General features: G+C 34.8%; 1 protein-coding gene across 4 annotated transcripts in view; it reads right to left on the reverse strand.

Annotated features, from left to right (window-relative positions):
• Positions 1 to 1,560: 1,560 nt before the first annotated feature.
• The window catches only part of LOC117337495 (zinc finger CCHC domain-containing protein 2-like), a 38,636-nt gene continuing 27,020 nt past the window's right edge, over positions 1,561 to 13,176 (reverse strand). Inside the window, exons 11-15 of one of the 4 annotated variants that reach the window (XR_004534848.1) lie at positions 12,768 to 12,859; positions 12,074 to 12,411; positions 10,561 to 11,799; positions 9,027 to 9,738; positions 1,561 to 8,576 (exon numbers count right to left, since the gene is read on the reverse strand). Coding sequence is in view for 1 of the 4 variants with exons in the window: in XM_033898500.1 (XP_033754391.1) it covers positions 9,695 to 9,738; positions 10,561 to 11,799; positions 12,074 to 12,411; positions 12,768 to 12,859 (1,713 nt within the window). In the remaining 3 variants the exon portion in view is untranslated. Of the gene's footprint in view, positions 8,719 to 8,915; positions 9,739 to 10,560; positions 11,800 to 12,073; positions 12,412 to 12,767; positions 12,860 to 13,176 lie in introns of those variants that run through there. The other 3 variants (XR_004534847.1, XR_004534846.1, XM_033898500.1) reach the window with 3 other exon arrangements.

The following is a 13,176-nucleotide window of genomic DNA, read 5'->3' on the forward strand; positions in this document are numbered from 1 at the left end:
TTAACACAAATATACATCTAGATGAGCCTGAGTGTCACATACCAAAAGTATGCCCCTTACCCACATATTAGCGGAGTTATTGCCCTTTGATGATTTTACTTATCCGGACCATAACTTCAATACTACCCGACCCAAGCTCTGTATATTCTGTATATAAACATGTGAACTAATTTTTGTGTTGTTGTATCTAAACCAAGGTTTCCCATATTTGCAACATATATACATCTCATCATTTAAAGTTGCCCTTTGGTTTCAACTACACATCATTATGTATATCAATATCTCCTTCCAACTTTCCAACAATGATACTTCATTTTAAAGCATTACAACCTGTGAAACTACCCCCTTCCACGTGTCAAATATTGCGGCAGGCGTATGTTGTGGCACTCCACCGGGCCCTTGTCTGTTGATGTCTAACAATGTTATATGTATGATTATGGGGTGGGGATCTAAATAGCTTCAAATATATATAACCCAAGAAACGAAGTCAAAACTTGACACGATTGATTTTAATAAATATGGTTAGGGGGTGGGGATCTCAATAGTTTCAAAAATACAAGAAGTCTTTTATAGCATTATAGTCAAATCGCTCCCTTTTGCCCCGCCCCCGAGGCCCCTAGGAGGTCATCCCTATCATTTGTATACATTTGAATCCCACCCACCTAGGGATGTTACCATTAAAATATCAATGTCATACATTGCTTTAAGTTCCAGAGAAGTTTTTAATATCAATATTGTCAAATGGACCGTTTTGGCCCCGCCCCTCAGGCCCCTGGGGGTCAGCACCATCATTTGTGTAAAGTTGAATCCCAACCACCTATGAATGGTTCCTACCAAATTTGGTTAAATTCTGATCAGCGGTTAAGAAGACAATTGTTGACGGATGGACACCACGGTATGGCAGAAGCTCAACATGGTCCTTCGGACCAGGTGAGCAAAAGATGCTCCTATTATTCACAACCGCCATTTCAAGGTCAAAATAAAAAAGTGTTTACATATTATGAAGTCAAATTTAGTTGAACCAATGCTCCTATTTTGTGCTTTAAGTCACTCGTGAGCAAAATGACATGACTATTTTGTTCAGTATATATGCGATCCAAATGAGCTAATTATGTCCCCCTGAAACATGCATTTTTCGCATGTTTTGTTGATGTAACAAATTACATGTCAATAGCAAGTTCCAAGCGGTTTTCCATGATTGTTACTTTAAGTTCCGATAAAATCTTCTCGGGGGGAAATAATATTAATATAAATGAATTGCCCGCTGTAATATATGATCAATGCACTGTAATCACCAGCCAGTGCAAAGTGTTAAGTATAACCATGTCCAGGCAGTAATCTTTTGTCACAATATATTACTTATCAAATACTCTTCATAATGAGTATTAAGATCAAGTAGTTTATCTCTTTTAACTACTAAAAAATATTTCGACATGAACCACAATTTTAATTGGCTAGTGACAGGAGAACAAAAACAAATTTCTGTACATTTTTGTAAAAAGAAAACACAAAATATTTTTCCTTTATTACCTTTTTTTATTGTTAACATTTTTTTTTACATAAACTTTTTTTTTTGATGCATAAAATATTTTCTGTCAAATACAAACAAAGTAATGATATGATAAACATTGTTTATCATTTCAGTCTTGACACAGGGCCTTGCTTACATTGTACACAGGATATACACACTCAGTACTGCACAGATAAGTTAAATAGCAATTTTTAATATACACAATTCACATGGAGATTTTTTTATTTTCTATTTTTTTCCTTTTCGTATATTTTTTTTGTAATGCATTTTGTGTATACATATGTACAGTCTTCATATAGCATACTTTCTTCCTCTCCAGGAAATGGATATCCCAATGCTTTGTGTTTTTAATAGTTGGAAACAGATTGTACCTCAATGGTATACGACATACAGTGTAAACCTTCAGTATAAAAACAAATACTTTGACAGAAAGATCTGTTTACTGCAATATATGGTCAATAAGATCAAAACACATTTAAAATCTGTCAAAAATATCAAAATTGAAATCTAAAAGACACAATCATTAAACAAGATTATTTTTGGGGTAATTTTTACAATATAATTTCCAATCAAATACTTTTTTCTTTTAATCATACATGTATTTAATTTTTTAAACAAACATCTGATATACATAAAAAATTGAATTTAAAAATTCCTCTTAGGACTGTTTATTAGGTTATATTTTTTTCTAAAATAAAAAAAAATTAAAGAATTTGACATCTTTACTATGTCTGTGTTTCTTAAGAAATCTTAATTACTACATACTAGTTATTTATACCTGGTAATTAACAGGAAGTTTTCCATACCATCTCACTAATGTATGTCATTTGTTTGTATGTTAAGATAATATACAATAAATGATGATGCATCCACTGATTGATATCTTTTTAAACTATCTACACAATGTACATTTAAACAATATCCTGTACCATTCACATAATATCAATCTGCAAAAACCCTGTACAATTTCCTGGTTCTGATCACCCCACATATCCAAACATTTATTTCTGTATTTTGATTGTATTATTTTATTTACCTGCCTATTTATTAGTGAAGTGTTTTCTCCCTTTTAAAATGGTCATTACAATTATGAGAAATGTGCAAATTTTTTTTAATAATTTTTTTAAATTTTGTTTATATATTAATATTACAAAAGGCACTTTTAAAAGTGGATTTTCCTGACAGAAGTGGAGATTTTAATTAAGAATTTGGCATTTATCAAGACAAAGAAGTGTGAGAAATTCCAAACATGAAGATTTCTGTTTATAACATCATATATTACCCTTAATAGATATGATTAGGGAGGACAGTTCCTTACAAAGAAGTTCAACTCATGGATCTGGAATCAAGTGTAGATAAAAACGTTTGTATGTACACAGCACTATCATATCATATATGGCATTTCTTATTAAAATAGGACAAAGTAATCACAATGGGAGACAAAATAAAAATGCAGCATCATTTAACATTTTTTCATCTAAACATTTTTTTTTTAATTTATTAAAAATAACCCTCAAGAAAGCAATATATTCTTGTGAAGTTGGTGGGAAAAAATACAATTAGGTGTTCATCATGTCATAATTACATTTGTATGTCAACAAAAAGTTATAATCGTCTTTCTAAGGCTTAGAAGAGGAGATGATTGAAAGAAAGACATCTTCACATTTTAAATGGAAACATCTTCATTAACAAATTCATCACAGTTTCAATGATTGGAGAATAATTCAAACCTATACACATTTATTTACGGATAGAATTGAAAGGTACAACACTGCAGTCACACAATTCCATCTCATTCGCACATTTACACTTAACAAATGCTTATATAGTCATAATGTAACAAAACTCTCTTTCTGTCCAATAAAACGCAAATTAAAACGGGTCACGTTTAGAGATATTGTTGTCAAAGTAACAACCACTATTGCAGTGAATGAGCTACAACAAAATAAATCAACACAATGTTATTCTGAAACAATAAATGGTTATACCACAGGAAACAGCTGCATTGTCTCATTGTGATCACAACAGCTACACATCCACACAACAAATCTCAAAATTGTCATAATAGGCACTAGAAACACTTCTGTGTTGCTATTACTTTAGCAAATATAACAAGACCACATGGTAACAGTACTGAAACATTGGGAAATATCTACAACACTAAATAAGCATGTAAAAACTAGGTGTATATTAGCACAGTAAAACTTGAAGCTTTTTCTCCAGTTTGAATCCTAAAACGAATCCGAAAATTGACTCTTTCATCACGTCTAGATGAAGATAAGAATTCAGTATCAACCCTGCTGACCAGGATGAGAAATAATCTAATGACTTCCTATCTCTTTGCAGTTTGTTTTCTCAGACTTTAAATTATACAAAAAGAGGATTTGTCCATCCCATTACCTTAACAAATCCAAGACAAAGTATCTTGTTTAACAAAGAAAACTTTTATTTTGATTATTATTATGCATTATCTATGGGATTAAATGTTGAAAAATACAAAATTGAAGAAATTATGTTGAAAAATGTTTGATGAAATGACACAACTCTGTGACCTTTTAACCTTTGAAACTTATTATTTTTTGAATATTTCTAAAACACTCTTCTTATTTTTATGTAAAAAAAGATACGAGATATATACATACATTCAATTCTACTGCCTCCACCCATCATTATGATTACCTGCAATGCCCCATCATTTATAACAAGTATGTATACCATAGCAAGACTGTTCAATGCTAAATATATTCTATTAAGTTATATATCAAACACATGGTAGAATATTTCCTATCGTACTTGGAGAACCACTTTTTTAATACATCTACCCACTTTGATACTTGTCTCCTCTTCTTTTGTGTACATCTGGACATTTTTTCCCTTAACACAGATTGTCTTAGACATTTTCAAAATAGGTCAGAACTATTCTGTAAAATTTCTACTCTAAGGTGAGGCACAAACACTTTCAATAAAATCACAGTCTAGTCATGAGATGGCACTTTATATTTTTGTGATACTGAACTGGTCTTATTACTACAAGCTAATTCTGCTAAAAAAAAGTGCTGATTGTTTGCCCTAGTGATAAAATAGAAATGCTGTATTTATTAAAACATGCCTATGATCACTGTACTTTTGTGGCATTATCTGTAACCGATGAACAGGAACTTAAAATGACAGCAATATAATTATATCAGTTAAGTTACATTGATCGGTACAATTAACTGATAACAACGCTGTGAAATTATTGTCGGATAATTTAAGAAAATATTTGCACAGAGTTTTTTTTCATAATTGTACTTATATCAAACAAAATGGATAAAATATTGAAGAGTAAAACATGTTTGAAATATGAAATATTTTCATGAAAAAGATCTTTTCACAAGACAATTAAATTTTGTTTTGTTTAGGATTGGATTTTGTTTGAATTTATGAGTCAAGTATGAAATACAAATTACAATGACATGATATCACAAAATAAGCACCAGAGAAGGATAAAATAAATACTGGTAACAAAATCTAAAACAACTGCACATAATGCTCTACAAAAATATCAAATTATGTTGTAGGGAACACAGGGATTAAAACAGTCGTTACCTAGCAACATGACTAACACTACTCGATGGTGACATCTACACCTTCCTATGGTGGCGACTACAAATATCTAACTTTTTGTGTCTATATTTAAACAAGAGGCCTAAGACCATAATCACTCACCCAGTGTTCATTCTATTTCTAACACAATCTTTGCCTTATCTGATGGTCTCCCAGAAGTCAAAAGCCCTTCAATTCAATTAAGCAATTTATCTCAACTTGTTAAAATTTATCAAAAGTTGTTAACATTTCAGTCCAGTGACCTGAAAAGTGAGTCAAGATTATTATCATTATTTTTTTTATCTTGTTTTTAAGCTTCATGCCAAATATCATGAGGTTCCTTGTTCCATATGTGAACTTGTTCAGTAGGAAAGTTTCTGATAGATGACATAGGCTACACCATTGTATAAACTCACATTCCTTTGTTTGTGCCAAGTGAGGTAAATACCCACTTTTCCAAGATTTGTTAAATAAGTGTTCCACATTTTTTCTTGAAATAAGCAAAAAATTCATCTTAAAATTAACAGAGCCTTCTCCAAACTTTTTCACTTTTATACACTGGGGAAAAATGAATAACATCTAAATCATTTCATTCAAATGATGTAACAACAGAAATAATCAAACTTGCAATATAACACTAGAAAATCATAGACAGCAATACATTTGGTATCAAATAAGTCGAAATCCACAGCACCTAATATACTTCAAGCATGTACGACATATTTCCATGTGCTCAAATTTTAGTGAATCATGAAAACAGACCAGCACATTGATGTATTGGTTCACCCACTATATATGTTGGAAAACAATGTACAGAAGATGCAATTCGAGATAAAATCATTCAACGCTTTAAGCACCAAGAGCACTCAAATAAGATAACCGCAAAAAAGTATGTTCACAGACATGTTTGGCAAATATAATAAAACTGACAAATAGCATTCAATACATTAGTAAATAATAATTTACTATTCAAAACTCGATGTTTGTGTATGAATTTGAATTCAATATCTGTGCGAAACATATTAAAATGTTTTAAATGTCTCTAAGAAGACGTCATCATCATAACTAGATGTGATTCTACAGGCATTACATAACTTACACAGGTAACAAATCCTTGTCCTATGTAGCCTATCCTATAGGCAAACATAAGGACAGGTAAAATGACTGGCTCGTACTAACATCCACATAACAATAATTCTTACAAAGGAATGAATGGTTTGTTGTAGATCTAACTCAAATATTCTGTAAACTGAAACATTATCTTGTGTTGCAAAATCTTTAATAAATACTTGAGAACAGAAATGTCATCATATATATAAACTCAAATGTATACTGTTTTAAAATTCAGACTAGTAAATGAGGTTGGTGATGATTAAAAGTCACAACTCTTTGTGTCATGTTAAGAATATATCGGTTACAACAGCAGCAGGAACTCCATCTTCATATTCTGACTAGTCTACAGATTAATTAATAACATTAGGACTTTTCAACACTTAAATTGCAATCATACCGATATACGAATATCGCCATCATTCCAAGATTATACAGATCTTTACAATATAACAAATCTGACTAGACCTTTTTTTAACAAAAGCCAATTTTTCTGTTACATATTTTCATCCTTATAACATTCATTAGATTAGCACATGAAACATCCTATTGCGGTCTATATGAGCTACATATAGATATCATTAAACAGTCTATTGCAGGCTATAAGGATATATACTGATACAGTTACAGGCTATAAGGATATATACCGATACAGTTACAGAGATGAAAATGAAAACAAATCCCCAAATGCTGAAATTATTTCTATAACACATACAGACACGTTTCAGAATCTGATTAACAAAAGTAGATCTTTCACACTGACTAGACCTAGGAGAATCCTTAATAATGAGCTGGTATGACAACAATCTTTAATGATTTTTTTTTTTTTTGAAGCATGATATTTTTTTAAAAGATTACCAAGATTTAAAGATCATTTGCTTATTAAATCAAGAGGTTACCGGGTTCAAGAAAAGGTCAGAGGTCAATAAGGTCAGTTGGGACAATTTTTTGAGGTCACTGGGTTTCATTTCCGAGAAATAGTTTTGAACTTGCCAATTAAATCAAATGTGTCAAGTTGCATGTTTGGAAACTCCTATAAAATCCCTTTTTACAGTGTGTTTCCTTTAATATACTCATGGCTCCTTGTTGTTTTCACAAATAAAACAAGACATATATCCTATCCGAGTTGTGTTGAAGATGTTTAACTCAAATGTCATGGTAACATGTTGTACAAAAGTGAGCTGGCTAAACAATATTAAATTTCCAATGTCTCTTGAAAACCTGAGATGGACACAAATAAATATTAAGATGTATTAAATAATTTGATTTCTTAATAACATCTGCACCAATACATACTTAGATATCTACAATTGGTTTCTTATCCAGCATAATTTTAGCTGGAATGAATATTTTGGCAACATCAAAAGCCACCTGTAGAACCATTTTCTTAAAAACCTCTGTTTATAGTTTCCTTGTACGTCTTTGTTTCAGAGACGCTACACAGATTGCATGTGATCCATTAACTGTAAAACCATTCAACTATCTACAGCATTATCAAACATGTGGTCAGAATTTAAAAAGGGTGAGCCAATGCTCCAATATCCCAGGGTTTGTTTTGTTTATATTTACAAAGTAAAACTGTGTCACATCAATAATACAATATAAAGGAAATCGTTTTACAGGATTTGAATCAAAAACAAAATAAAATTGGCATACTTTGAATAAACACGCATGATAAAAACTGTTTACTAATGTAGCATCTGCACTAAGCTCTCACACTGTTTAACCCAGACTGGTAAAACAGAACAGATAAAACTTCATTACGAAACACTCCAATGTAGCTTCCATACTTTCCCACAACTCAAACAGCTCTAACAGAATTTATTGTAAATCTTCTTATGGTAAACTTTTTTTCTGGTTATAGACAAATGACCAATACTACATGGTAAATTTTTCATGATTTCTAACTGGTAACCAAATGTTATCAACCTTAAATGTGTAAAAAAAAATATTACCTGGTAAAATAATTTATCTGCTTTATCGGTAAAGATGATCCTTTCCAATTTTCTTTTTCAACCGGTAAATAACAAGCAATATATTGTAAAGACTGTTGCTAAAAATAGTCATTGTTGATCTACATATGTAAATTTAAAATAGCTTCACGACATCTGTAGATATGAATTAATAGTTCTAACCTTTACACCATCGCTAAAACCACACTACACCTGTACATTAAGACCATCACACCTGGTCTAGCTGAAAGATAATACCACTGTACAGTAAGACCATCACACCTGGTTTAACAGTAAGACGTTTCACCTATACAGTAAGACCATCACACCTGGTTTAACTGTAAGACACTATACCTGTACAGTAAGACCATCACACCTGTACAGTAAGACCATCACACCTTGTTTAACTGTAAGACACTTTACCTATACAGTAAGACCATCACACCTGGTTTAACTGTAGGACACTACACCTGTACAGTAAGACCATCACACCTGTACAGTACGACCATCACACCTGGTTTTAACTGTAGGACACTACACCTGTACAGTAAGACCATCACACCTGTACAGTAAGATCATCACACCTGTACAGTAAGACCATCACACCTGTACAGTAAGACCATCATACCTGTACAGTAAGACCATCATACCTGTACAGTAAGATCATCACACCTGTACAGTAAGACCATCACACCTGTACAGTAAGACCATCACACCTGTACAGTAAGACCATCATACCTGTACAGTAAGACCATCACACCTGTACAGTAAGACCATCATACCTGTACAGTAAGACCATCACACCTGTACAGTAAGACTATCACACCTGTACAGTAAGACCATCATACCTGTACAGTAAGACCATCACACCTGGTTTTAACTGTAAGACACTTTACCTATACAGTAAGACCATGTACATCACAACTGTAACAATGCCAGTCAACCCCATATCATAGACCCCAACCCCTCTTTAGTAATGCAGTAGCCACACTTGTACAAGTAATATCCACTTCTTTAGCTGTGGTCATATCCATTTGACATCATTCTATATATTAACTAGGGTCAGTTTCAATACAAGAAAGTCCATATTCTCTCGCCATCATATAAAGCATAATATCTATCTCAATTCTACTGAACACACCGAAGTTTACACCCTCCGTCAACACGGCCAAGTCAGTGTCTCCATTTTATTGGACACAAATACTTAATATCCACGTTCTATTTTTACTAGAATTACCTACTGAAAATGATTCAAATATCATCTACTGATAATGGCCAGTTTTCTTACACCTTCTTTTTGAACACTGCTGAGTTGGTTATTCTTTCCTGGTGAACATTGCCTTGTCTCCGTCTTGTTGGTCCTTTTCTCCTGGTGAGCATGTATGACCTTGTTTACCTCTCCCTTTAATATTAAAGTCTCCCTCCTGTTGAACGCACTAATGTTTGTCACTTTCCTGCTGACGTCTGCCAAAGTAGTCTCGGATTTTGCAAATTGTCTCCCTTAGATCAATATGTTTCAGTCCGAATTTGATTTTGGCTCATAGTTCAACCGAAAGTGACCTGAATTGTACAAGGAAATTGAAGTTACATGCAATGATACATCTATAATATCTAAATGAATATGTTGGTCAAGAAGTTTCTAAAGATATTAATCCCGTATCACACTCATATGTTCTTGTCTTTACAGATGTTGTACATATTGATGACCTAGCTATCTCATAAGAATACCGACGGACATTCAAAGATACATGTAAATCTGAAAAAAGAAGAGGCCCGGAGGGCCTGCATTGCTCACCTGGAAATTTCAGTAATCATGGCAAAAATGTTTTAAGTTACATTACAGTTAATTTTCTACCTTTTTGATGAATCTTCCAACTATTGTTTAAACCAAATATGGACCTTCAAGAAGAAGGAATTTAGAGTTTTTTCTTCCCCCCCCCCCCCCCCCCCCCCCCCGCAACATTTCCCCTATTTGGCCCCCTCACTCCAGCCCCAAGAAATCCAAACCCTCCATTTATACAACATCAGGTCTCCTTTGCCCAATAATGCTTCAGACTAATTTCTTCAAAATCCATTTATTCATTCAGGACTAGTAGGGATTTAAAGTAAAGGATTTACCTCAATTTCCCCTATTGAGCTCGAGCTCCGCCCCTCTGACCTCAGGGGGGTCAGTCACATTTATGCAAAACCTGTTCCACTTCCCCCATGGAAGATTTTGACAAAATATTTCATAGCACTAAAGAGCTCATTGGTTTTGGCGATTCTTCTCTGCTTAAAAATTTTTGCTCAAAAAGTTAAACATGATATTTCCTGGAAAAGTGTAATTAAACCAAATTTTACAAAGAATTTTGTTATTACATAAAAAAAAAATCTATCTCTTACCAACAAAGTGTTCCATGGAATTTTCACGGCACTCAGCTGCATTGTGGTCAGGTGAACCACAGTTGCTACAGGAGGCTTTGCGTGACTTCTCCTCACGGCTGGGCTGACGAACCAGGGTGTGATATGGGTAATATCCAGAAGAACCTCTCTGGGTCATAAAAGGTGTTGGAACCCCATGAGATATGAAAGGGTGGTTGTTGAGAGACAGAATGTCTGGTGTGAGGCCATTTGGAAAGCTATTTGACTGTGGTATGTGGTACGGAATACCTGGGTACCGCAACATCTGTGGTACAAGTCCGTTTGAGGAGGAGGTGAAGTGTGGTGACATATGCCAGAACGGTGCATGGTTGAGTGGGTGGGGAAGGGAGTTTGTGTGATAAGGGTAAGTGGCCGGGTAGGCATGACCACATGGACTACCACATGAGCTGCATGTGGCACTTGAACAGGTTGTGCTAGCCTGACTGGTAGCTGCATGCAAGATGTGTGACCCCGAACAGCCACTTGTGACTGCTGGGCTGGGACTTGAGTTCTGCACTAAGGGTGCCACAGAGTGGATGTTTTCCTGTGGGCCACAACCAGCCTCAACTGACAGCTGTCCATGACTATTGGAATTCTTTAAGCTGTTGCCTGGGTGACCAGGATGAATGGCTCCGCAACTGGCAGACTGGGTTGCCATAGTAATGGATGTGGCATTAGTAACATTACAAGTGAAGCCGCGCTGGTTACTGTTGATTAGTGGTGACCTGATCTGATATCCAGGAACATGAGGTACTGGCATCCAGTTAAAGTTAGGCTTACTAGGATCCATGAAATTGAATCCTGAATTAGCAGAACTGTTGGTAGCTGTCATGACACTTGTGGTAATACTTTGTCCATCACTACGAGGTATTGGGGGCGCCATTCCAATAGGTATGCTTGCAAATGGGCCATTTCGCTTGAGACCATCAGGGGGCATGCTAATGACATGTTTGGGTGGAATATTAAGATTGGTGTGAGCTGGTTGAGCCTTGTAGTTAGGTCGAGTTATCATTGATGGAACACGTGGTAGGAAAGCTGATGGAGTGGGATCTGACTGATAACCACTTCCCATTGGTGGCACAGGTGGCCCGTCTCCAGGGACAAACATCGCAGACGGCATCCCTGGCAGTTGGGGAGCTGAATTAGGGTCCTCAAAGCCCATGGGTGAAGGGACCTGGGGCTGGCTAGGGTGTCGTCCAGTCTCCAATCCTGTCAGTTTGTCTGTGGACACAAAGAAACATGTCAGAACCACCAAGGTAGAAAAACCATGAGTGGAAGTTTATAAACAATGCATTAATACACATGTATATTAAAAGTCAAAGATCAGTCTTTAAAGGCATTTAAATTCTATAAAACACATAGACATCATATACATAAATATACATCATCTAAGGTCTTTCTCATTCAGTTTATCAGGTGGGCTTTTTGCTTTTACAGATACTGAAATTTTGTTCACTGAAGTGTTAATAGCCAGATTTATATTAGATAAACACACCTTTCTCGTTATCATCTGAGGAGCTGTCAGAATTCTTTGGCACATTGTTTGGCATAAGGATGGCTGTGCCCTTCTTCTGTGGACGAGGACTTGGGGAGGGGCTGGAGTAATCAGATCCAGTCGGAGAGCTGTCACGTGTCTGAGTAAGACCTGGGGGACCAGGTGGGAATGCTGAGTAGATAAACATATGTGGGTAGAGAGGAGGCTGGCCAAGTGTCCCACCCTGGGGATGGACAGCCAACTGGTGAGGCAGAGGCATAACCATTGGAGGCGACGGGTGACCACGGGGTCCCATAGGGCCTTCAATTAAACCATTAGGATGATGTGACATCTTCTCCCTGGAAAAAGGAATTTGCATTCTACAGTATATCAATTGTATGGTTAAATTTAAATTTTCACTCATGAAATAATTTGTTATCTCTAAGACACTAAAGTCATGAAAAATACATGTCAAGTTTTCAGGGAAACAGCTCTTAAGATGTATAAATTAATTTGAGAAATGTCCTTACATTCTTTTTTTTTCACTGTCATCATCATAATAATAGAGATACTGAGAGTTGTTTCCCCCTTTTTGTGAGGAAATATGGTAGATCCTGTGTATTTAATATATGGTGTTTAGTTGGTAATCATTAAATGTCTATATTAATATTGCGGAAATTCTCAGGTCATATTATGATCTGATCACACATCCTACCTGTAGATCAATTCCGCCTCAGCTTTGAGTTTCAATGCCTCTTCCTTGGAAAGTCCAATCAGAATCAAATCATCAAGTTTCATGATACACAGCTGGAAGAAATGTATTTTTTCATTAAAATATAAACAGGTAAATTGAAGTGTATTTCTAAATTATACCACTCATACCAGTCATACTCTTATAGGTAACCATCAATTGTGTTCTTGAATTAATGCAGCCTGAAATTTTACATGAAATAGACAAGATATATTATACAAATGTCAGATACTTCAGATATACAATATTTAATATCTAGGTATTGATTTTCACTGACACATTAAATAATAGCATTTGCCAATAAGATGCACAAAACACAACCATAAACTAGACTACATTAGAAGATCGCCTACACTTCAAATCAATTATCTAG

The sequence above is a fragment of the Pecten maximus genome, chromosome 11 (assembly GCF_902652985.1).
Source record: "Pecten maximus chromosome 11, xPecMax1.1, whole genome shotgun sequence".
In the NCBI taxonomy this organism is placed as follows: Eukaryota; Metazoa; Mollusca; class Bivalvia; order Pectinida; family Pectinidae; genus Pecten; species Pecten maximus.